We start from the raw sequence: 27,377 nt of genomic DNA on the forward strand, positions 1-27,377 counted from the left end.
TAAATAAGTGTAGCGTAAAAAGAATAATCTTTTGAATTATCTGATACGTTTCAGTGATCTCTGTTTAGAATTCTGTGTGATGACTGTGATTTGATAGATGGAATTTGAAAGCAGATAAACTCTGTTGGGGGGCCTCACTGAAAGAATTACAACATATTATGCTAATTTCTTGAGCAAGAAGAAAAGTAAAATACGAGGGTTCACTTGATATTTTCAGTGAGCCCATATCCGTTTGTACACAAGAGTCTGTGTTTGTAGGTGTGTACATATATGACAGGCGTGGGTAAACTTTTTGACCTATGGGCTATATTGAGTATAGAAATGGTACAGAGGGCCATAATGAGTACTTGTTATAATCAGAAGTGGGTGAAAACAGTTCTATCTTTTTGTGGATTTCAGTGTGTTGCAGTTAGAAGTGCAGAAAGTTGTGTTATGTATTTTTATTTTGTTATCACCAAAAACCCACCTTTAGTTAAAATTACCATACTCCTTTGTTATAGTTACCATCATAACTATATATTACCAACATTCTGTTTTTAGAACAAATTAATGGCCCAGTCCAATGGTCCATTTGTGACAGCGAATCTTTCAATCCGCTGTTGTGAATGGCCGTGCAATGGTACAGATGTTGCACTGCCATTGTGTGTGATGGAGCCACTGGTGGAAATGGCCAGTGAGTCTGCACACATGCCAGAATCACCTGGATACTCCCTCAACCCAAGTAAGGTGGCAGAGGGGATGGTTCATGAGTGGGGAGGGGCAAGGAGGAGAGCAGGAACCAAGCTGGAAAACAGAATGGGACTGAGAGTACAATCCTAACTTGTGCTGGAAACAGGCAAGTTACCCCTTACCCCATGTTGCGCTGCAGCAGCCCCAATGGATCTACTTGGATCTGTACCACCTGACAAGGTGGCGCAAATCTGAGCAGCCTGTGACTGCCCTGGACTGCCCAGGAACAGGGTCAGGATTTGACGTAACTACTGGGTCCTGGCCCTACTTCCTGCTCCCTAACTGCCCGTCCATAGTAGCCCCCGCTGCCTGCCCTCCCCCTGCTATGAAATGCCTCCCTCTCACCTTCTCCCTGCCCTCCCCACGCCCCTCCGGACACCTGCGTTGGCCAAACTTGGCAGACTCAACTCACCCCCTCCCCGAGGCCCACGGCAGCGTTGGGAGGCTGGCGCACATCTGTGCACCATCCTATCTCCCCTGTGAGTTGGCTGAAGTACTTTATGGCACTTTTGCGACACTCCCAGGCTGGCGCAAGGGACTTTTGTTGGCTCAAGTGCAGGTTTGGTTTTGGCCCTGAAATGTTAACACAACAGTTGGGAAAGTTATTGCACAAGCAACCTGTGCATTGGCTGAAAACTAAATAAGAACATAAGAACATAAGAACAGCCCAACTGGATCAGGCCATAGGCCCATCTAGTCCAGCTTCCTGTATCTCACAACGGCCCACCAAATGCCCCAGGGAGCACACCAGATAACAAGAGACCTCATCCTGGTGCTCTCCCCTACATCTGGCATTCTGACTTAACCCATTCCTAAAATAAGGAGGTTGCGCATACACATCATGGCTTGTACCCCATAATGGATTTTTCCTCCAGAAACTCGTCCAATCCCCTTTTAAAGGCGTCTAGGCTAGACGCCAGCACCACATCCTGTGGCAAGGAGTTCCACAGACCGACCACGCGCTGAGTAAAGAAATATTTTCTTTTGTCTGTCCTAACCCGCCCAACACTCAATTTTAGTGGATGTCCCCTGGTTCTGGTATTATGTGAGAGTGTAAAGAGCATCTCCCTATCCACTCTGTCCATCCCCTGCATAATTTTGTATGTCTCAATCATGTCCCCCCTCAAGCGTCTCTTTTCTAGGCTGAAGAGGCCCAAACGCCGTAGCCTTTCCTCATAAGGAAGGTGCCCCAGCCCCGTAATCATCTTAGTCGCTCTCTTTTGCACCTTTTCCATTTCCACTATGTCTTTTTTGAGATGCGGCGACCAGAACTGGACACAATACTCCAGGTGTGGCCTTACCATCGATTTGTACAACGGCATTATAATACTAGCCATTTTGTTCTCAATACCCTTCCTAATGATCCCAAGCATAGAATTGGCCTTCTTCACTGCCGCCGCACATTGGGTCGACACTTTCATCGACCTGTCCACCACCACCCCAAGATCTCTCTCCTGATCTGTCACAGACAGCTCAGAACCCATCAGCCTATATCTAAAGTTTTGATTTTTTGCCCCAATGTGCATGACTTTACACTTACTGACATTGAAGCGCATCTGCCATTTTGCTGCCCATTCTGCCAGTCTGGAGAGATCCTTCTGGAGCTCCTCACAATCACTTCTGGTCTTTACCACTCGGAAAAGTTTGGTGTCATCTGCAAACTTAGCCACTTCACTGCTCACCCCTGTCTCCAGGTCATTTATGAAGAGGTTGAAAAGCACCGGTCCCAGGACAGATCCTTGGGGCACACCGCTTTTCACCTCTCTCCATTGTGAAAATTGCCCATTGACACCCACTCTCTGCTTCCTGGCCTCCAACCAGTTCTCAATCCAGGAGAGGACCTGTCCTCTAATTCCCTGACTGTGGAGTTTTTTTCAGTAGCCTTTGGTGAGGGACCGTGTCAAACGCCTTCTGAAAGTCCAGATATATAATGTCCACGGGTTCTCCCGCATCCACATGCCTGTTGACCTTTTCAAAGAAATGAGGCAGGTGTACAAGTTAATGAGGAATATAAAGCACACAATTCCAGTGGGTCAAGAAGAGGTCTAGGGCAGGTGTTCAAATTAATGAGTAAATCATGTGAGCATGCAGACACATCTTTTCTGAGGAGGTTTTTTTGTTTTGTTTTGTTAGAAAGGAACTGCATTTGTACAGACTACTAAGCTGTTTTCTAGGCTCCTGTTTTTTCTGTAGAGCTCCATACCTCTGCCTTTGTATTATTGTTGAATGCAGGATGGACATGCACAGGAAACAAAAATTTATCTTTCACGCTTTGATGCTGCCATATTTACACATATTTCCCATCCTGAGCAAGTGGTACCCGTCTTACATTATTAGGGGAAGTACTGGGAAAAAACATGCGTCATGTCTGTTGAAATGGCTTAGAAGGAGCAGTAATGGGGAATTATGAGTTCTACAGCTAGAAGGGAATGAACTAGCAGAAAAAAAAGGAACTTTTCTTCAGCTCATAAACCTTTTATGAGCTGACAAATACTGGGGATTGAGGTGAGGCTGTTGTTTAACAGTGGTTGAGGGGATACTGAAAGCACGACTTCTGTCTGTATCAAGAATAATTTGCACACCTGCATCTTGTGGAGGCATTTAAAATTGTTTACTTAGCATGTTTGAAAGTCCTTGTTGGAGCCCAGGTTTCACACCAGCTATGTCTGGTTTCTTGACCTTTCTACTTTCAAATAGTCTGAAGTTGAGAAAACCATCCCTTTTTAAATGCAACGTTATATGAAAAGAGAATGCAGCCCTTTTTAATGCTATTTAACATGTCATTTCTTTTTACTGTGCATATTTCCTGCCTCTGAGATGTAATAAGTGGGTGAAATTTCAATGAAAGTGAGTGCCTTTTGCAGATTAATCATAGTCTTAAGCCTTAGAATAAACAGAACGCGAGTCCTCATTAGGACTCATTGAGACTACTAGACATTATGTTTTCTTCCATAAAATAAGGTCTTGTGATTCAGGGGCCAGATGGCAAGCACCTAATAATAACATAAATTTAGTGGTGAACTTCAGTGGTACCAAATGTGTAATAAGCTGGACATGACGTTGAAAATGGGAGCCATTGGTGCACACGAGGTAGATTGTCACTAGCTTTGATGGCAGACTATTCATTTGGACGTTGCTCTTGATTGAGACTTTCAGAACAATATTAATGTTGAAAGATGTCTTGTTTTGATAGTGTAGCAAGATTTGGGGCCATGGCCGACCCAAGTCCTCCTGGTGCCTTAGGTGGTATGCCAAATGCTGTCCTCGTCCTTACCGATGGATGTGCCAATCTCTACTCCTCCCACTACCTGGATTTGAGAAGCAAAAGGGGGCTGAAACTGAAGAGAAAGTATGGAGAAGAGAAGATACTCTTGCCCACCAATCTCTTCTTCACCATTCTTCCAGTAGTGGAGATAGGTAGGCAGATAAAGGTGGATGCCTCCTGTTGAACTGTTGCCTGAGACAACCATTTCAGTCGGCCTCATGAATGGGCCAGTCCAGTTTGGAGTGTGTTTTCATATATGTAGTTTTTGAATCAGTGAATGCTCGGTTGGTGCATATGGGCTGATATAATATGATAGAGGGAGGAGGAAAAGAGTTGGGAGTGGCTGAGTGTGTTTGAAGCTGTTGGGTAGGAAGCAAGAAGAATTTCAGAAATAGGGACATTTGGAAATGATTGCCTGCCACTGGATAATCCTTGGGTGTTTGAAGGGCCAAAACTCCCCCAAATTTCACCTCAGCCCGCAACAGCTTGGTAATAACCCTCCATCTGCTGGTTTTCCTCTGTTTCTCACGCTTTCTGAATTTGGGGAACAGGTGAGGAAAGAGGGAGAACTGAAGCTTAGGCTAAAGCCAATAGCTCTTTTAAACCTGTCTTGCATTGCTGAAGTGACATGTAGGGTTTTTTTTTTTTTTAGGTTTTTCCTTACTCATTAAACTAGGATGAATTTTAAAAAACCACAGTTCCCAGAGGGTTTTTTTCACCTCCACTTTTTAACACTGTCTTTCCTCTAAGGAGCTCAGGGTGGTGTATGTAGTTCCTCCCCTCCTTTTGTCCTCATAACAACCCTGTAAGGTAGGTGAAGCTTTCAGATAGTGACTAACCCAAAATTACCCAGAGAGCTTCATGACTGAGCGGGGACTTGAATCTGGATCTTCCAGATCTGAGCCTCAAACTACTACTATCCTGTCTTAATTTGAGGACTGCTTTAAACTGTTCCTCATTTAGCAGTGAGGATAGCTAAGCATGTTCAGGAGCAATACTGAGAAACATCACTAGGAAGTATAGGGTTTTTTTTTTTGTTTTAATTCCTCCTGACATTTAGAAGGCTGTGCATTCATTTTTTGGATGAATGAAATTTATAGTGAAGGCAATATGTTTATTTTGAGTTTCATTTGTCCCCAGACAGACAGACCAGGGAACAAATAAGTGGGGAGAGGGGAATTCTGGTTTCGGAATCCTTAAAGGGTCTTACAGCACCTTAAATAATAACTAGTTTATTTCAGCGTATGTTTTCATACCCAGTGCATTTCATCAGATGTGTAAGGTGAAATCCTCAATGAGCAGCGATATAGGTTGTACTAACTTTGCTTGGGCAGCAGGAATTCAGTATTGGGGGGGGTACTTTTTCCCCCAAGTCAGCTTGATTTTCGCAGCCATGGTTTTACAGAATATCTCTTTTCCCCCTTTAATATATGGAAGCTTTTCCATGTCTAAAACTGTGTAGCTCTTTTAAACATTCTGCAGATTACTCTGTCACAGAGTAATTAGGCTGTCATCTTGTTAATGAGAGTGTTAATTTCTTAGTTAATCACTGAGACAGCTGTAGTAATTTTCATATTTTGAACGGTCCAGTTCTTTTTCTTTTTCTTTTTTTTAATGAAGAAGAATGAATCAAGAGTCTCATTATTATCTCATCAGTGTGAGTACTCTGGTGCTTGACTGGTGATTTACCATTGGAGGTTCGCTTACTGTTGTAAGGCTCGAGTTTCATCAAGATCTGTTATTGGAGGAATCCGAAATATATTGCTAGCACTAGGTGCTAAGTGAACCCAAGCGAAAATGTGGAGAAAGGAGTGTGTGGTCAGTTGTGGAATTCAGAGCAGCTCATTCTGTCTTCTTGGACCAAATAGTTGGGAAAAATCACTTTGGAAAAGCTGTTTTGCACACCATGAGGGCATATCTCTGCACTATTAACCACTTAGGCAAAGCATTGCTCTTTGGAAAAATTTATCTGTGTCACCATTGCAATAGCCCTGCCACATATAGCCCCAATTCTAATCTGCTTGGCATGTCAGAAAACTGGGTGGTGCCTCCCCAAGTCTGGTGGTTTGCTTTACCTTTGTTCTCAGTACCAGTGGACCCCATCCAAGGGGAAGGGCCTGTGGGAATAATGAAGATCCCAGGCCAGCTGTCCCTGCAGGAGCAGTCTTCCCAACTCTAAGGTAGCAGGTGGCAACCCCTGCAGACCCAAGCCTTGGAAGGGATCCTGGCCTCTTTCCCTGCCCATTGGTTAGCCTTCCTTCCTCTGCCCTTACTGGCATCCTCCTCTCCCCCTCCTGTGCGTTCATTCTCCATTCCTTTTTCTACCTTGTTTCTCTACATATTCCTGTATTGTCCCATTCCTTGTTACTTCATCACCAGTTGCGGACCTGCCATTAGTTTTGATAGGGCGAAAGCCCCTGGCACGAGCCGCTGGGACCCTGCAGAAGCCTCTGTGAGGCTCCCGACGGGGTTGGAAACTGTGCTTCTGGTTTTCCAGGAACTGGAACACCTCAGAGATGTTTCCCCAACATGGGCAGAGGTCACATGAGGCTCCATGAGCCTCAGGTGAGTGGAGGGGGGCAGCTTTTTGTGTGGGGGGGGCGATGACAGCCCACCCGGGGGGTGCCATCACGAACCTTTGCCCTGGACACAGGGCTGGAGAGATCCACCACTGTTCATCACTTTCCTATGCGAACATTCTCTCTTCGCCCATTGCCCCGTGCCTCCCAACACCCTTTTTATGACTGGATACCCCCAGCACAACTCCTCTTCCAGCCCAAAACTGGCAGCTGTGGTCTTCCCCAGCCCTACCTACATTGGTCACCTGATCAGTGCCTGGCGGTGACATCACCATCAGGTACCATGGTGTTCAGACAGCTGCCATGCTGTCCTGCTTCTGCTTGCACAGCAAGAGCACACCTCTGGGCTCACAGCTTGCAACTGCTTAAGTTAATGTGGAATTATAAGGACATTGCAACTTTAAAAATCAAATGTGAATTAGAACAAATTCATTGAAGTGACTGAGAAGAGAGTCTGTACCTGTAGTGGACATTAAGAACTTGGCTGAATTGCTTCCCTACTTATTTTTTCACCTAACTTTTCATTGGTATATGTCAAACTGTTTTGGATCAGCTTATTTAAAGGAGGTGTTTATCATTATGGAAGCCTTTCTAAGCAAAGTGAACATAGGCCTTCGTATCAATTCAACATGGTGTTTTATTTGAGAAATGGTCTTGTACATTTGAAGAAGAAAATGCAGCTATTGTGTATTATTCCCCTTCCTCATGCACAGTCTGGACTATAGGTTTGAAAACTCATTGGCATTAATCATTAACCTACAGTAAATTGTGCCATTTTTTAAGAGCTTAAATAATTGGGTAAAGAGCCTATTTAGCCTTCATTGTAAGTCGTTTCTGAGAAGCATATTATAGAATGATGATCTTCCTCACATTCCTTCACAGACCTCCACAGACACTGGGAAACAGCATCCCTCTGTCACACACTTCATTAAGATATATACACATTCTCCACTGCTTTTTGCCCTGTTGCCAAGGAAACCTCCTGGCCCTATACACAGGGATTAAACACTTGGGGCTTCCTTATGGCTTCTTAGCGTATTCATGAGACAAATAGGTACCATGTCATTTGTATTACTCTTGTTTGAAAAGAGAAAAAACCCTTTGAGAACCTTCATGCACAACCCTGGAGGACACTTGAAGTTTGAAGGCAAATAAATAACTTCTGTATCTTACATGAAGGGAACCCTTAGGGTTGTTTTCTGTTGAGAGAAAACTGTTACTTTCTGAATAAGTGAGTTGTTTGTCATTTGTTCCTTCAGCCATTGTTGAAATACAGATGACTTGCCATTCCTGCAGAAAACATTAGCTAATTATCACCTCTGGGGAAATATCTGGACGTAGTGAGAACGTCAAGTCCAAGACAAATGGGCTTAAACTCATAAAACTAAATTCATAACAAATGTGGCATTTGACACCATAAAAGTAAATAGGCATTTGTGGGTAGATGTTTGTAATGCTTAATTATTTATGTAAATATTTTACTACTTTTCAAACGCATTTCAAAGTGGTGTAGATTAGAACTTTGAAAGTGCTGAAGAAGCAAGCCACTTCCAAATATTTCTTTTAGTGTTGCGGCTTATTATTTTTGAGTACGTCATTTTGGCAGAGGTCTCATGTGATACTTAGAATTGTTGGGAATGTCCACTCACTGTTAGGTGTGGTTAAGGTCAGAACTAGTATTGCCTAACTACAGTGTAGGAAAATCCCCCTGCCCTCCCCCAGGAAGGCTGATCCGTGATTTATCCTACTTCAATTCAGAGTTTAAAACTAAGACATTTTTTTTTTTTAGCTTTAGCTAGAGTTCCCAATGAAAAATTCTAGTATACAGGCAGGACATGGATCTAAGAGTAAAGTCCAATCATTTTTGACAGATCTCAGGTCAGAGCCTGGTGGGTTTTGGTGAGTGGGGATGCATCCCAATGAGAAAGCTGTCTACTTAAGGCACTAAAGATTAGCTAAATATGACTAACAGGAAGAAAATGTCTTACATTTCCCTTATATTTTGGGAACAAAATTGTGTTCAAATTATGCAATAAAAGGTCTAGGTGAGGCCTTATGAAAATGTACAATACCCAGCTCCTGACTCCATCTACTTTAGCAAAATCATGGCACCCATGTAGCTGTGGGGGAGGGGGACTTTCACAAAAAGTAAGCTGGCTGGGCTTCTCTCTTTCCTCCTATATTTTGAGCAAAAGGGGGTGGAAAACCTAGATTGCTAGGTTTACCATTTTCAATGGGGCTTATTCTCTGCTGAGTGTGTTTTGGATTATGGCCTTTTCTCTTTGAAAAGACAGTATATGCTGGTAGCCCAGAGTGAGAAATGCTGTTTCATTACTGTTACAATTTCTATCAGTGTTTCTGGTTTCAAATTTTGTATACCATTATTAGCAAATACAATTTTACTTCTGTGCTATTTTTTAACTTGCCAGATTAGTTGGAAAATAAATTGACTTATCATGCTTAAAAGATGTATAGCAAAAGTACCATCTGCGTGTGCCTGAGTGAAGTTTTGAGATGAAGAAATGTTTAGTTTCATTAACATCTGCTACATCCTTGGCTGTAGTGATATATTCACCAAGTATTACTTGAAGAAAGGATGTGTTTCAGACTTCCTTCCCCTCTGTTCAAAGATAAGCAGCTGTTCAAGATTCTCCATTAACCTGCATAGCAATACTCAGCATTTTTAAGCTTTGAGAAGGCTTAGCTGGACCTTCGCTTTCCAACTAAAACAAATATGTAAGTTACTGGTTGGTCAATGTCCCTGGTATGGCATTTCAAGCTATAGCAGCATTGATGCCCCTGAATGCTGTTTTACCTTACACCATGAAATAATTTTGTGTTCATTGATTAGTGCAGGGTCTCCAAACTTTTCAGCCGAAGGGCCACATCAAATATCTGGCATGGTATTGAGGGCTGGGGAAAAAATGAAATATAAAATTTAAATAAATACATTAGAGATGGAACTTAGATGAATGACTTGAATGAATGAATGAATGAATGAATGAATGAATGGGCTCAAATGTCCGGGATTTCTCCAAGCACCATCACAGCCCAAGAAATAAAGCACACGCACTTAAATGGACTCCAATTCCCCACCCCACAAGCACATCTCTGGTTGTTTTTGGTCAACTGGGCCAGAGGCTCTCAGGGAATCAGAGACTGGCCGTGGGCCGCATCTGGCCCCTGGGCCGGGGTTTGGAGACCCCTGGATTAGTGGATAATTAACCAAAGAAGGTAAAATTTTGTGGTCATTCACACTACCTAATTTATTCAAGCATGGAGAAAAATCTATAGACAGGAGCAAAATCTAAGTAACGATTTCAAACCCGTTATTGGGTTCACTGATCCATAAAGCTTCATTATCACAATAATCCTAGGGCTTCACTGAAGGATGAATTTTTGCCTTTATCTCACTGTAGCAGAGCTGTATGCAATGATGAACTGTTTAAAGAATCTTGGAGGATTTTGCTAAGGCAAGATTTAGTACCATATAAAAGATCCTTGGACCTAGGCTCTCAAGAGCCTCAATTTCCTCATGTTACGGTCATAAATGCAGTCTGCCAGAGTGGAAAGGTGGATTTAGTATAAAATCCACTTAGAATGTAAGAGATTTTGGTTAGCTGTTCTCTTGCCAAAAAAGGCAAAGTGGTTTGATTAAAAGTGGCATAAGAAAATAAACATTGGCATATTAATATTGCTGGACAATTCTGAACTGATTCAGAACAAGATTGTGAGATGATGTGTGTAAGTTTTTATACTAAGGGAAATCAGATCTGTGTTTACAACCATAACCTAGAAGTGGTTTATGCATGTGGCTACTTCCAAGAAGGACACAGATATTGCAAAGCTTGATATCATTCCCATATCTTTCTTGGACAAATCTTACCCTAGGTTACATTTTTAGACTTGTGACTATGTTGTGAGAACACTCCCATGACTCAATAAAGCAACAGAGGATGTTTTTGTTTTAGTGAGAACAAACATTCACACCTTCCTTAGTTTACCTTGCAGTGTAATTAACATTAAAATATAAGAATGTTAGAAAAGGCTTACTTAGTTTTGGACATAGTAGTGTATTCATTTTCATAAAGTGGCTCCAGTGCTTCAGTGGTTAAAGTAGTTGTTGGCAAAAGCAAATTATGAATGACAATTGTAAATGCATGGTTAACCCACAACATTGTCCCCAGATGTGTGAATAGATCTTCTTATATTCACACTATTTAGAAGAACTGTTCATCATTTATGGGGGGGATGACCCAGATTTGATTATAGATTTGGGGTTCCGGTCAAGTTGAATTTTTTTGGGGGGGAGTGCTTACTGACTTTTGCAGTGGCTTCTGCCTGGATTCTGCAAGGAACTTAGACTCAAGTTCCATCAGGCTCTCCTAGGTTGATCCATCAGGCAATTCACAGCTTGAATTGGACTTCCTCTTTGCCTTCAAGTTGTTCTGGAAATCACAGAGGGCTCAGTTTATTCTCTACCGACCTCAGGAGGCTGTGAGACTCTGGATGCATGGGAATATCAAGGTTGATGTACAAATTGCAGCCCACATAACTCAGATTGGGCCTTTCCTGCCTCCTGCTGGGTGGCAAATGGAAGTTTATCCTAACATGTGAAGGCCACAGGAGGTGCAGGGGCTTTTAAAACCTAGCACATGGTGGCATCTTCAGCAGAACACCCAAGGCCTAAAGGCCTTGGGTTTATCTAGTGCAGGGGTCTCCAAACTGGAGACTGCTGCATGCCAGGATTGCTTTCCCCAGCACAACCAGCACTTACCGTTCCGGCGCGCCACAGCCCTTCTTTTGCCCAGATTGGGACAATGTGACACTTTGGGCAATCACATTTATGGTGCAGTGCCCCAGCAGGCATTGCACCCAGATTTCCAGGCAGACCTGATTGCCCAGAGCATCGCACCATCCTAATCTGGGCAAAAGAAGAGCTGCGGCACACTGGAACGATAAGTGCTGCTCATGGGAGGGAAGGATTCTCCTAAACCCCAGATCTGGCCTGTGTTTGGAGAGACCTGATGTAGTGGAACAAATCAGATGATACAACCTTTTTTATTTTTTAAAAAAACACTTGGTAATTCAAAAGTAATATTGAATAGGCACTGATAAATTATTTATCTTTGAGCCATAATTACAATTTTGCAGCTGTCGTCATAGCTTCATGTTGGCTCCCCAGAGGCTCCTAATGCTTTGATGCTGTTATCAAACCCAGAACAGTGGGAGTTCTGATTTTATTTATAGGTATAGTGTGGAAAAAGGTGTTCCTTTGTTTGCACTATCCCTATACATTGCATAAAACTGGCAGTCACACACTTCCAGGGTTGACAACAGCATATGAGGAGCATGGTAAGGAGAGGAGTGAGCTGCTTTGGTGTTGGGTTGGGGGAAGTTGGCAGTGGCAGTAGTAGACTTAGGGTGAAAGGCACCTTGAATCCTCCATCCCCTCAGATCGCTTACAATCTACCAATGATGCAACCCACATCGGCTGTCCTCATGGATGGGCCAGCCCTGCATGGGATGACAGTCTCTGGGTAACATTCACTGGAAGTCAGAATGCCATTTCTGTCTTTGACAGCTGTATTACATATGGCAGTAACTGCAGTGTGTCTATGTACACACATGCAGATAGATTTAGAGACAGGATGTTTATGAATGCTGCTTTTGTTGTTTTATAACTTTCTTTCATCCATGAGACATATTTCACTTTAAATAATCAACATAAGCTGCTGCTTCAAGCCACTTTCCCCAGAACAGTTACTTTGACTGCAATGGCACTACTTCAGAGTGGTGGTTTGAGGTTTTAAGCCATAGTCTAAAAAGAAAAAGAAAAAAAATTGGACAGCTAAGTATTAAATGAAACTGTAGAAATGAGCATAGCCATTGTTAATATTTAGCAAGTGTGGCATTAATTTCCACTTCTTTAGTACGTAGAGATATAAATTATCTCTACTGTAACAGGTCTGCACAAGCCAAGAAAATATTATAATCTTATTGAACATCCATGGCCAATTGGGGGGGGGGATCCCAATAATAAAATACAAATGTACATTGAATCACAAATGCATCTTCTTGCAAACAGAAGATGCAAGAAAAAAATCAGAAATGCTTAAATTAGGAACAGTACAGTATTCTTCCCAGCCTCTGGTAATCTAAAGCAGTGTTTCTCAGACTGTGGGTCGGGACCCACTAGGTGGGTCACGAGCCAATTTCAGGTGAGTCCCCATTCATTTCAATATTTTATTTTTTATATATTAGACTTGATGATCCCATGGTATGTGACTGCATTTGGGGAAGTGTTACAGACCAGTACTTTTAACAAGCTACAATGTATATTCTTTTAACAATGATAGTAAATGGGACTTACTTCTGGGTAAGTGTGGGTAGGATTGTAGCCTAGGATTGTTCAAAATTTTCCTGCTTGATGATGTCACTTCTGGTAACAACATCACTTCCGGTGGGTCCTGACAGATTCTCATTCTAAAAAGTGGGTGCCAGTGGTAAATGTGTGAGAACCACTGATCTAAAGGAAATAATTTCCTTTTCATTTCCCCTGCAATTTATCATTCTTTCTTTGAAAATTCTGCCAGTAATGTTTGTTTGTCCAAAAGCATCCTATCACTAATAAATGTTGTCTATGAAACTGCCTGCTGTTGAATCAGGTTCATTGGTTTCTTTGGTTCTGTCTTGCCTGTGCCGGTTGGTTACAGCTCTCCAGGGTTTTGGATAGGGTTTCTATCGGCCCGGTTGGACTTTAAAAGTACAGTTTTGGAGACATTCATTTTTTATGGCCGTTTCTCCTTCCCATGCTACTGGATGGGAAGAATTTGTAACCACCTCCTCTGCCGGATTATGTGCTTACAAAGAGGGAGAGAAGGCTGCATCCTTCATTGTGAAAGCAGCAAGCTAGAGCAAGTACAGTGCAAGCACTTTTCTACTAGATCTACTTGTGTGAGATGGGATCTACTAGATCTACCGGGTAGATGGGACTCGTCAGCCTGGGAAGGCAGCTCATCTGAGAGAAGGAAAACTCTGATCCCAAACCTCCACTGCCTTGTGGCTACATCCAGTTATGGAAAAGGCTTCAGGAGTCAACCTCAAGGCAGAATCAGGAGCCGGAGTCCCTGAGGCAGTTCATGGCTGAACACAGTCACGTTCTGGCAACTCCTGCGACGCCGCTGGAACCAACCGTATTGGCTTCTGCCTTTCCATTGGACCATTTCAGCGACGTGGAGAGGGGGGATTTGCTGCATGGGTAACAGCCTATCCTCCATACCTACTTTGCCCAGGCTTCGCGCACTGGATAGGACACTCTGTTCCAGAACCACCATTCAGAGCGTGACACCATAGTCTTCCGAGACTGAAGGATGCCAACAACTTGTGTGTAATTGGTCCTGGTAATTGTGGACTAGACATGTTGCAAGAGCAGCATAGGAATTCCCTGATGTAAGATGCTTAGTCCTCCTTTATCTGGAAATATATTGGGAGTAATGAAAAGACAACTTATGATTATGTTTTAGACTATAATGTGAAAATGTCTGAGGTGCTAATCCAAAATATTGGAGGACAACAAAGCAAGCTTAAACAGCTAGACTACAGCTGAGCTAAGTGATACATTAATCTGAAAAGAATGAATGACTGCTTAGAACTTGGGAGAAGCTTTTGTGAAGCTATGATAGGACCAGAGTGAGACATGGAATACATTTCTCTGTGGAGACAGGGCCTAGGAGAGGGGAGTAAAGGGGGCCATTTGTACCCGGGCCCAGAGTCAAAAGGGAGGCCCAGGAACCAAAGGAGAAGGCCCAGAAATTTCTGGGGATCTTACGTTTTCCTGTCTACTCAGATGTGTTACCTGCATGGGATGCTGGGGACAGTACAACGACTGGTGATGCTGGGGACTCTGCTGATGCCATATGGGTTGGTAGACCTGGGCTCCAAAGAGTTTTTCAGTTGTCTCTAACCCCCACCCTGTTTTGACCCTCCCTGCCCCTATTCTGCTTGCTTGTCACCACCCTCCCCTGCTCTGTTTCACCCCTCTCCCTTTGCAAAGAGGCCCAAAAGAAACTTTGTGCCCCCTGATAAAATTACCCTCAGAGGCCCTGTGTAGAGACATCTGTATCTGCATAGGTGTTTTGAGTTGTAGTCAACAATTTTGTCAAGCTGAAATGGGGCACTTCTCAAGGACTGGAATTTGAGAAGATTCTACTAATTGAAACACAAATTTTCTGTTGAAATATAGACAGTGAAATGTAGTAAATCAGGCTCTGTAATTGAGTGAAGACTAAATGCCAAGACTGACCACCCAACTTGCATCTCTTTCAATTCCTTTCCAGTCAGTTGTACAAAAAATGAATAAATTTCCAGAAAGTGAGTTGAGTAATTTTATAGTCTTATGCAAGATCTGTCTTGCGTGGGTGCACGTGCTTTACAAAGCTGACTACTGAAGGAAATGAAAGATGTCCAAACTTATCTTTTAGATGTTGGTGAGAAAACAAAAAAAGATATAGTGGGGGAAAACATATAGAAAATATGTTCAATAGCATATTCTCACAAAGTTGCACATGGGAGCCAAGGATAACCATACTTACATTCTTATGCACTTCAACAACAACAGTTTGCATAGGAAACATTGTAAAATGGATTTTTCAAAATATTCTAGTTGTCTGGCCTGAATAGTCATGAAGAGCAGAGTTTCACCTGACTTTATTCTAAGCTATTTAACACATGTCTGAGGGGAAACTAATATAAAAATTAAATAATTTCTGAACAGCTTGGTTTGTTTTACTTAGCTGTGTAATGATAGGTGTTTCTTAACAATGAGTGCTGTAACCAGGCACATTTCAGATTCCTTATGACCAGAAAAAGCAGAATTGTTAGGAATTGTCAGCGGTTTGAGCTGTTTCCCAGATGGTGGGATTAGAGCATTGTTTTCCAACCTATGGGACCAGTGAGACCACAGTGCGATTATTGGTGGGTTGTGAAACTGAAACTGACAAGGAAAATAGATTGAGCCCTATGGAAAGTGAAACTGAGTAGCACATAGGCATTTACCCATGAGTAGGCAAATGTGCCTCAGTCCATTTCGAAGGGTAGGCTAAGAGGAATGCAATACCATCAGAATGGTCCCAATCTGATGAACGCAAGTGCCAAAAAACACTCAAGAAGGAAGTTCCCCCTCTCCTACTGACAAGAAAAAGTGTATTGAGTCCTATGGAAAGTGAAACTGAGCCACATGTGTGTGTTTACCCATGAGTAATGTGACTTGGCTCCTATCAAAGGGCAGGTGAAGGTAAATGCAAAGTCACCAGAATGGTTTCAGTCTAATGAACATGAAGCTCAACAAATGCTCCAGAAAGAGGCCCTCCCACTATAGTAAAAAGAATAAAAACAGCTGCTTGAACAACTGATAAGTTGAAACTTTTTCTTAAGTCTTGTAAAGCTTGGTGAGTCCCGATAGACTGTCATTTTAAGAAGTGGGTCACAAATAAATGCATGGGTGAGGCTTAGGGCACAATCTTAACCATGAGTTAGTCCCTTGTGCCAACCTAGGAGGGTGCCTTATGGCATGTTTGCGCTTCCTCGGGAGCAAGCCACGCCAGTGCACAAAGGTGCACTGGCCCACGGAGGCTGCATCCAGCCTCCATGTTGGCTTGTGGAGGGAGCCTTGTGTTGGCCGACCTTGGCCAGCACAAGGCTCTGGAGTGGGCGGGGAGGAGGTGGGAGGGAGGCATTGCAGGGTGGGGGGAGGTCAGGGGGGGTGGTTCCAGGGTGGGTGGGCGGGGAGCAAGAGGTGGGGCTGGAATCCAGCTGTTATGCTGACTACCGACCCCCGTTTCCTGACCAGTGTGGAGCAGCTTCAAGCTGTTCTGCTCTCCTCTGACTTGTGCCACCTCAGGAGGTGGCGCAAGTCCCAACAGACCCATAGGGGCTGCAGTGGCTTACTTGGGGATAAAGAGAAGAGTTTCCCCTTACCTTCAGCTGAGCCACTTTGCAGTCCTATCTTGCATTGGATACAGCGCTAGCCTCCTGGCTTGCCTTTTCCAGTGCAAAATAGGATTGTGCTGTTAGTTTCACTTGCCATAGTGCTCAATACATTTTCCTAGTCATCTCTCAGCCTGTCAGTTTCAACTTCACAACCCCCAGCAATCAGGTTGCAACCAACAGTTTGGGAAACATTATTCTAATCTCATCATCTCAGAAACAGCTAAAACTATGATGGGTCCTGACCCACAGTTTGGGAAACACTGATCTAGTATAATACTTCTATTGTAATATTTTAATGACGATGTTGATAATATATTCCTTTCATTGAAAAGACTGGTAGAGACAGAGGTATTCAGTGTGGTATTATAATATTGCAAAGAGTGCCTCAAGTGAGATCTCAAACAGTCAGTCTTGGACACATTAACCTCCTAGACCAGGAGGTCTGGTCTAGAGGGTAGAGCCTCCGTTAGCCCAAAGATAACATCTGAAGGTTGCCAGTTTGAGGCCACTGGCAGCTCCATGAATGGTGAGACCTTGAAGCAGCTGACAAGCTGAGCTGAGTTATTTCACCTGCTCTTTGGTGTGAGCGAAGAAGTGTCTTGGCTGTCCTTCAAGTGAGAGATGAAGGAGCTGCTTGTCAGCCAGCGTAGGAGGCAACTGGGGGCCAGAAGGGATACCAGACTGTGAAAGATCCATCTGAAATGTTGTGCGGTTCTTGAAAGATAGAACATTTCTGTTATTGCAAAAATTCCCTCAGGGATTTAGAGATAGCCTGCCCATGTCCTCTTTGAATAAAATCAGAGGAGTAATCTGATGACCAGAAAGGTGGTATAAAAATACCAGTGTTGTTGTTATTGTTGTTGTTACTACTACTACTACTACTACTACATCTTGGTAGGAGTTGGCAGAGTAGATCTATTGCACCTTGTGTTTTATTTTGGTTGGCTGTCTCTTTGGAAATTGACCTGCTCTTTGCCTCTGGCTTTGCCTATTTGGACTGTGCCCTTGGCTGCCAGGACAACAGAGCAGACCCCTGCCGAGACCTAATAATTATTACCAACTATGTAATATGCTTTTTCAGGAGTTGTTGTCCCGAGAAGAACCACTGTTTAAATATTTTGGAAGAGAACCTGGTAGAAACATATCCAAACCTGTCAGGGAATTGCATTTGTACAAAAGGGCTGTTTTGTACATTATAAGTTTTAAAGATTAGGGGAATGTATATAGGTTCGAGGTAGACTTCTGTTTGATACAGCGCCATATGCACGTGTTTACGTCTTCTGTGGGGTGCCTAGAACATATGCTTTTTATTAAGTTTATTGCCTAGTATAAATGGTTTTGACTGAGGCAGTCTCCCAGGTGTGCATGATTAGAACAATAATTCACTGGTCAGAACTTGTTAGTGTTGTTGCTCTCTCACAGATTGTTGTTTATGCAGTCTAGATATTCAGAAGATTGAGCTCACAATTCCTAGCCTTATTCACTGAAACGCTAGGCTGTTCACATGTTCAACTGTATTCAGTTACATTTGTGTGCCCAGGTATGATCATTGTTGCCTGTACCTGGGTGCGGCTATTCGCATATTCTATTCAATGTTCTGTTAAAATGAACCTAGAAACAGTCACTCACACAGAACTGTGTACTCAAGTCCAGACAGATGTACTCAGTAGAGACACTGCGTGCCTAGTTACAACATAACATGTGACCAGGTTAACTACAAAAAATTAGTTTCTAACAACCCATTTCTATCCTTCCCCCTGCCATAGCATGTACCAGAACAGGCTGTGTTGTATGCAGTCATGGTGGTGGGATGATTGGGAGACTTGGGAAAGATAAGGAAAAATATATCCCCTTACCCCTTAATAGGCTGCGCAATTGCTAATGGGTCTCCTCAGACCTGAGCCAGCTCTATATCTGGTGTGAGTCTGAAGGGGCATGTTGGAAGGTTCCAGAGGGGACAGCATTCGGTGCAAGTTTCTTATGTTGGGATACACCCCCCCCAACTTGCCCCCTCCCCTCCCTTGATCCACCATGCATCTGCATGCCTCAGAATTGCAGTTTAGGCAAAAACAACAACAAACAGTTAAAAAAAGCGCGGTTTTTTTAGTTAAACCAGAAGTGATGTTTTTATGCCTTTAAAAGGCATTAGGAATGCTGGGGAAGCCCTCAGTGTTTTCCCTGGCCTTCATATTGCCTTTTAAAGGTATAAAAACATCACTTCCAGTTTTTCGAAAAACCAGAAGTCTCTTTTTTTTGGCCTAAACAACCTGAGGCCTGCAGAGACTGCAGGCAGACACACTCGACCTCTGCAGGGCTCAATAGAGCCTCTGGAGACAAGGGTTCACTGCTCCCCTTGCCTCCAGATGTACTTGAGGGAGTGCGCACAGGGCCCCACATCTGCAGACCCATAGATAAGTGAAACCGCAGATATGGGATCTGTGGATACAGGGCCCTTCAAGTCTTAATTTTCTTTTTATTCAAAAATGTAGGAGGAAAGAAACAAGAGAAACCTTTTTGTTCTTCCTCCTTCAAAAATAGCATGCCATAGCAGAATCTTAATCTTAAAATGGTTGCCTTATACTTCTTCATTGTTCATGCTTCAGTGGTACATGAGGTCTATAAAATCTCATAGGGCTGTATCCTGTGTCTGAAGTATGTCAACACATTCATACACATATCAGCTCTCAATTTCAACTAAAAGTGTATATGCAGGTTCAACTTTGTTATACACGGATTTTACTCAACGCAAATGACCACTGCAAATGAGAAGGAATGTGCTGATCCCTGGAGAAGGGGAAAAATGCATCCCTTTAAAATCACAGTTTAAAAAACTGCTTATCTTACTGTTGTATGGATTTTTCTATCTCAACGTGATGAGAAGGGCCCTTTAAATTAAAGGAAACAGACGTTTAACAATAGCCTCGTTAATATGAGAGGGTAGCCAGCTGACAATTCATCCTTCTCTCTCCAGGGTAACTCCCCCTCCTTCCCCCCTGAGCACCTGAAAGATAATCACTTTGCTATGGATGGAGGGAGGGGAAGGGAATGAAACTTTCTAAGCGGCTGGAGGGAGACTGATTGATGGATTGTCTGCCTAATGACTCTGTCTTACATTGAAAAGGTCAGCAAGGCTGTTTTTAAATTGCCTAGCAAAGGGTTATTGTTTTTTTAATGGATTTGCTTTTATGCGTTTTTGGCGAATAAGGAGACTCAACCTGTCTTTATGATTGCTCAAAAAGTCACTGGGAATGTCTACATAGTTACAGTGCTTTCTATATTTACTATTCTCTGCTATGTATTCCTCTAAAATGATACAGGTAGCATGTTAAATTATCTTCTGTTTCCATTTTCCTCCTCTCTTTTCTCTTTTGCAACAGTTGTGTGATTTCTGGGAGCTAGAAATATGTGTGAAGGCAACAGAAGGTTTATGTCAGCACTTTTATATCAGTGGCATCACCTGCCAGCCAGCCTTGACTCTTCATGAAGTAGAACTCTTAGATTAATATTGTCTAAGGATGTTGTGTTGTCAGTTCATGTCTTTTCCTTAAACACGTTTTCATCCGGTTAGTGATAACATATTCATGCTGGGTGGCTGAAGTATAAGAAGAAACTATTCAAACTATTCAAAGATTGAATTGAACTTTTAAAGTTTTCCAGAGGTTGAATTACAGTATATCTACATTTCTTTATTTTTGCCTCACATTCTAAGAAAGATTAATTAATGACAAAAAATACATGCAACAGTGTATGTGTGTGGAGTGTGTATTTTTGTTGCTGGCTGACTTCATGAATAGCTTTTTTTCAAGTCACAATTGACATTTTTACTCCCTTTTTTCAGGTAGTATCTCCTGAAATATGTGACTTGAAACTTTTTTTTTTAATGTCATGACATTAAAAATTGAAAAGAGTATGTACAGAAACAATATGGTAGTGAAAAGTATTTTAATGTAGATGGATAATCATGGAAGATTATTGACAATTTCATATCCTTGTTCTTTCAGTGTGTTTGATGCATTGACACTGCCCATATCAAACCAATTGCTAAAAGATTATGAAAAGCTTTCTTTTTTTGCAGATTCTTTTCATGGACTTGTGGTTCATTTCCCAATTCATCCACCAGAAATAGATGAACCCTCTACAGATTCTGAATCAACACATGAGGAACCCTGCACAGCAACCACTGAGGAAGAGTCTGAAGAATTCTTATTTGTGGATGGATTCTTCCCATATGATCTTGAGGATGATGATGAAGAAGACTGTGAGAATACTACTGATGTCACAACTCCCCCAGCATTGCAGTTTATCAATGGAAAGCATCAGGTGACAGCTGCACCAAGCGATAGGAAAGCTGAAGAAGTAAGGAGTGACCAAATTGAAAGTTTACCACATTCAAAAAATATGACATTTTCACAAATCAATGAGACTAGCATAATGTCCGAGAATGACATCTCTGGTGCAAATGAATCCACTGAAATAACGAGAGAAGCTACAGTTACCCAAAACATAATAGGAGTGTCTAGCATGACAGATCTGGTCTTTAGTGGGGATTCAGAAGTTTCCATTACAGATAAAACTCTTGAAATGACATCTATATATGGCCAGCCTTTATCAGAAGCCATAGAGAGAGTAACACAACCTGGAAAAGATTTTCATCAGTTCTTAACTAAACAGCCTAGCATTTTCTCTTTAAGCACTACACAACATGCAGGAGATTTTCCTACTGAGACAGAGCTGAACATTTATGACTTTTCACACACAATGGAAACAGCACTGAAAGAAGATTCAAAAAGGTTTTCTGTTACAACTTCTGGTCCAAATGGCTTTCCTCCTTCCACCTCTGTGAATGTAGGCATGGAAGACATAATGCCAGAAAATGAACCTTCTAAATCAACACTCCAGCCTGATACACTTTCTTCAGTGAAAAGTTCTTTGGAAACAACCAGAAGACCAAATTCTTTGAGCATATCTGATGGTTCTGGAGATGCGCAAGAAGAGATTTTTCTATCTACAACTGTAATAATAAAACCAGCAGGAACAGAAAAGGTTCCTGTTCAGGAAATGTTCTCGGATCTTAACCAATCCATTCCTAGCCCTGGTGTTTCACAGTCTCCTGCTTCTTTGTATAAAGAAACTAATTCTACATTTGGACAAAGTTCTATAGAAGCAGTTACTACCCAATCTATTACTGATTTAATGTTGGGACAAAAAACTCTGAGCTCTACTGAAAGCACAGTAAGCATGGAGGATGATAAGGAGACAGTGAGCATAGTTTCATCACCTAAAGAATATTCAACTACTTTTGATGCAGAAAAGTTGTTGTTCAACCATGAATCGAAGAACTTTATAGATAATGGTAGCGCTGTGAGTCAAGAATCTATAACTCTCTCCAAAACAATATCAGTGACAGATACCTCACCTCTCCAAACCAAAGATGTCTCAGAGAAGATAATACTCATAGATGAAGAATCTGATGATAGATCTACAGATGTTTGGAGGAAACCTGATGCAGACATACTATTTGGGGGTTCCACAAGCAAAGTGGTAAGTACTGACACCCCATTTATTGATCCAGGTTCTGGAGAAATGGATGTTAAAACTCAGCCTACTGCCCTGACTTCATTCCCATTGAGGTTTGGATCTGGAAGGACTGACATACCTGTAAATAAGTTAGACATTCTTCACACAGATGCACCACCTTTGAAACATACAATGGTTATTGATCCCACAGTGCCAGTGTTAAATACTGAATCACATAGGTGGACTATGGAAACGAGAATAGAAGGGAAATTAACCAATAAAGAAGGACTGCATGAAGATGAATTAGATACAACTACATTGTTGTCACTTAGTGAACAGTCCATTCTAGAATCAAATGAAGAGGTGACAACACTTCCTACAATGATGGAAGAGAAAACTAACTTCTTTGAAATCTCTGGTGTAACATCATCTGTGAAACCTATAACAAACGTTGCTGCTGACATCATTGTGACCCATGGTGTCAGAAGTACAAAACCAATAACTGAATCAACTGAAAGTGAAAACACTACAATAATTTCTGCCAGTACTCCTAGAATATTGACAGATAATATTGTTCTACAAAGAGGAGGCTCTGAATTTACAATAAATGAAACAATTAAATCTGCTGAAACAGAAAGCACAAGACACTTTTCTCCAACCACTGCTGTAGAGAAAGTTCATTTGGTAGACATTGGTTCTGGGGAGGTATCCCAAGATGACAGAGGTGGTATGGTGCTTGTGCCCCATGGTCCTACTGAAAAAACAATTCATACTAAATTACCTTTGATTGAACAGGGTTCTGGAGATATCGATTCCTTTACAGAGCCTTCTATAAAGACAACAGCTTCAGCACTGTTATGGTTAGATAGGTTTAGAAATCAAACAGTAACAAATGAAAGAAAAGTTAGTAGCAAGCCATCTAAGTATCAGCTATATACAGATGCACCTGCAGAGTTAGAAATAAGTAGTGACATTGTGATCACCACAGTGAGTACAGGAATGACAAAAGGTGTAATGGACACAGAGAAGGAAGCAAAACCTTTGGAATATGAAATTAATTCTGATGAAGAAGGTGCTGATGAAACAACTGGAAAAACAGAACAAACCCCTAAAACGGCTACACAGAGACCTTTCATTCGAAGTACAGAATCTATAACTGAACATTCAGGAATGTCAAGTGTTTCTACATCTGTCCCACACTTCGAAAGTGACTTAGAAAAATTATATGTCAGTGTTAGTACAGAATCTGTGCAAAGCAACCCCTCTTCAAATACTAAGACCCTTATAACTGAGTCCAAAACAGTTCCCACTCAATTCACAAGCACTTCTCTAACACCTGAAGAGAAAGAAAAGTGGCTGGGAAAAAATGTCTATCCTACTGAAGACAGTCATGAGCCTTTCACAATCCCCAGACTGTATAAGCCAATAACTGCAGTGATCAGTAATGCTCCAGTGTTCTCAGAACAAGGTTCAGGAGATGAATTTTCCCCCATTTCTTCCACTACAAAGCCTGAAAGTTCTACTATATTAACAGAAAGTGCACACACGTTCAGTTATGATATTCTTCATCCTAAAAGTTCAGGGGTAGGTTTTTCAGAGGACAAAATAAAAGAAATTGAGAGACAGCCCATTGAATCAGACAACAATTCTAGCAGTGAAGTAATATTTTTGTATACTATAGCAGAAGCACTGCCTGCAACAACCAATAAAATAATCCCTACTGCATCTACCTCAGGCGCTGGGGTCATTCCTACGGAATCAACCATAAAGCCCCTTATTCATGAAAATTCTCAGAAACCAGAAAATGGGTATCGAGAGGAAGAACATAGAACATCATCAGTACTGACTGCTACTGAAGGAGGTTCCCAAGGCAAAACTGCCCATGTGACAAGCTATGAACACACAACTTCTGTTTCTGAATTATTCAGCAGAACTCCTATTACTGGCACAGACAAAACACATAAAACCTCCTCAACACCAAAGATGCTAAGCATAGTCCAGGAAGGCTCTGGAGAAGGATCTGACTGGGTGGACATGATGGGAAGACATTCAGAATCACCTACACAGTTGGCCGAAAGAGAAATAACACTTGCATTTCATACTCACGGTGAAAATTATTCAGATATTGCAAACCCAGACGTAGCAATGAATGGATCAAAAACTGCGACAGTATCACCCATCCACAAAGATGTAGAGAAAATGCTACCAACCTCAGAAGGCGATCTTTCAGAGATATTTGCAGATGAAAGTTCCACAAACAGCATAAAAGACTCTGAGGAGCTTATCCCAATGGTTGATAACAAAAGGAACTATTCACAGGATATTTCTGACTTTAACGATGTTACACTCATTGAAACGCGCCATGGAATAACGTCTGATGAAACAACAATTATAGATGCTGATATCATGAGGCCAAGTGTTGAAGACATAAGTAGCCAAACAACTGTGGGTACCGAAAGACAGTCAACATATATTGTTAGTACTGCCATAGTTGACATGAAGATCCAGAACACAAAACCTGAAATTGCTTTGACTGATGATAAATCAAGTGGTTTTGGAGATAATCAAGGAAGGGCAGTAACACATACATTAACATACAATGAACCCATAGTATCTGAACACACACCAACATTTGATGATGTGGGTTCAGGAGATGTCATACCTTTTACTACAAGAACGCCCATCACCCAGGAGCTACCTGAGGTAGCCACAATGCTTCCAACCTTGCCACTTCCCCTCCACTCTACCATGTCAACTCCAACCAGCCCCAGAACTGATGAAAAGGCTGAAGAATCACAGTTTGAAACACAACCCATTGAATCTAAAAATAGGATAGAAGATGACTCTGAACTGCACACGTTATCAGACAACCAAGCAATAGCTGATGAAAGTGAAATTTTTTCTACCTCTGGCATTTCAGGAACGGACCAAGCAGAGATAGATGAAAAGAAGCATGTGCCTTCATTTTCTACTCCATCGTTCTTGTCTGTTAAGACAGGTCAGACTTTAACAACAAGCAAGTCTGAAGAAAGCACTGTTAGCACACAGCTTGTTTCCCAAAGTGCAGCAAAGCCTGAAAAAACAAGCCATGAGATTTTCAAAGAAATGAAAACTGCAACAGCAGAATCTATAGAAACAGATCCAGAAAAATTATCTCCTGTAACTCAAATGCCAACATCACCTATGACTGTCTATTTACTTAATGGCGCTTCTCAGTACCCTGAAGAAGTAATGCAAAGTACTTCATCATCAGTGGATAAGTATGATTTGTCAACTAAACAGACCTTTAAAGAAGCTAGTGCTGACATTGCAGCAACTTACAAACCTCCCTCAGAAGAATCATCAGAGTTTCCATTAACATTTTCTCCCAAACTGGAATCAGAAGGGACAATCACTGCAAGTACACCCATTTCTAGTAGGCATGTGGAAGAAAAGCCAGTAAATTCAATTGAACTGATTTCTTCAGAAGAAACTACTGTTTCTGGAGAGACTCTTTCAAAAGAAGCAACCCCAACACCCTTTGTACACTCAGACACTGAAGTTTTTGAAGAGAGCTCAGAAGACACTTCTGAGAAAGTGAGGGAGATAAATCAGTTAGGTGAAAATAGTGCTGAGGGAGACTTATCATGGATTCCTTCCACACCTTCTCCAGTTCCACATGAAAGTAAAACCGGTGGAATATTTGGTGCTGATGGGGAAGGCAATGCTTGGCCAATTTCACCCCCACCATATATGGAAACAGAGACAACTTCGTTTGTGCAGAATGAGCTAACAACCATGTCTTCTAACATTGCCGCCAATAAACCAGGTCCTGACAAACAGACAAGAAACACTGAAGATATAAACTTGAACAAACTTGTAACACCGTCATTTTCACTTCTGGATGTAACTAATGGATCAGAATTCCTGATTCGCACAGGTGGGGGTTCAGTTGAAGGCACAGCCGTTCAGATCCCAGGTAAGAGTTAAATTGACTATTTGCATCTCTTTCTCTTCTGAAATTCTGTATGTAAAATGCTTTCCAATCCTATAAAAATGTTGGCCTGCAGATATATGAAAACAATCAAGGTGATCATCATAGGTCACATGATATTTTCCCCCCTCTGTGTGAGCAATCCCATCCTTCTTTGGGCACACATTCTTACGGACAAATTGTAATATGTGGATTGTGTGATGATGGATGTGGGTGGGAGCAATTCTTGTTATCACAGCCTAACTTTGCCCAGCCACTTAATTACATAAATGACTGGCAGCAGTTTCTGGGCTTGCCTGATTCCCATATTACATTTGTCCATTTAAATGTGTGCCTAGAGACAGTCAGGACTGTTTGAATGAAGGGGAAAAAAAAAACTTACTATGTGAACCCACAATGAAAAATTTAGGTTATATGATGAAATAAATCCAGAATTTTAGAAAACAACAAATATGGAGATGTTAGTAAATGCTCTAAGGTTGTTAGAATGTCATTGTCGGGGCTCCTCTCAGATGCCCTGACCCCCAACTTACCTGGGAGCAGGCACCCCCTGCCCAGGGTGGGGAGGCTTCACTGCCCCCAGAGGGGGCAAAGCGGGTTGGCTCACCTCAACCAGCCAGAGGGGGCTGGTAGGGCAAACAAGGAACACAGAAGGAAACAAGCCAGGAACAGGAAAGGCCTTTTCTGCCCCACCTGGAGGAAGGGGAGGGGCCAAAGGGGGCAGGCTTGCTCCATAAAACAGGGAGGCCAGGGGTGAGAGGCAGTCAGTGTGAAGCAGGGAGCTGTGAGGTCAACAGCTCCTGCTCCTAGGCCAGGTTTGGCAGCTCTGCTAGGGAGGAGGATAAGGGTGCTGGAACCCCCTTTCCCTCCAGCCAATCTGAGGCCTCCCTAGGGAGGAACAAGCCTGTTCCAGGCCCTCCAGGGGAAGGCCCCTACAGTCATATTTCATAATATGGAAATTATGGTCTCCAAACCCTAACCTGGGGGCCAGATTTGGCCCATGGCGAGCCTCTATCTGGCCCGCGGCCAGCCTCTTGTCCCCTGAAAGCCCCTGGCTCACTTTGCCAAACATGACTGGAACTATGCTCTGGTTGCTTCTGGAGGGTGTTCTAAGGGCCAGAGAGGTTGAATGAATGAGCCCATTCATTCATTTATTCACACATCTAAGTTCCATCTCCAATTTATTTATATAAAATTTATATTTAAATTTTTTTTTTGGCCCTCAAAACCATGCCAGATAATTGATGCTGCCCTCTGGCCAAAAAGTTTGGAGACCCCTGGTATAGATAAATGGCTTGATACTAAGATACCCATATATGAATGA

General features: G+C 42.2%; 1 protein-coding gene across 2 annotated transcripts in view; it reads left to right on the forward strand.

Moving 5' to 3' along the window:
• Positions 1 to 27,377, forward strand: part of VCAN (versican) — a 155,448-nt gene that overhangs the window by 78,790 nt on the left and 49,281 nt on the right. For both annotated transcript variants that reach the window (XM_066613940.1, XM_066613941.1), the window contains exon 8: positions 20,639 to 26,038. In XM_066613940.1, the coding sequence (XP_066470037.1) occupies positions 20,639 to 26,038 (5,400 nt within the window). The remainder of the gene's footprint in view (positions 1 to 20,638; positions 26,039 to 27,377) is intronic.

This window comes from Tiliqua scincoides, chromosome 2 (genome assembly GCF_035046505.1).
Source record: "Tiliqua scincoides isolate rTilSci1 chromosome 2, rTilSci1.hap2, whole genome shotgun sequence".
Lineage (NCBI taxonomy): Eukaryota > Metazoa > Chordata > Lepidosauria > Squamata > Scincidae > Tiliqua > Tiliqua scincoides.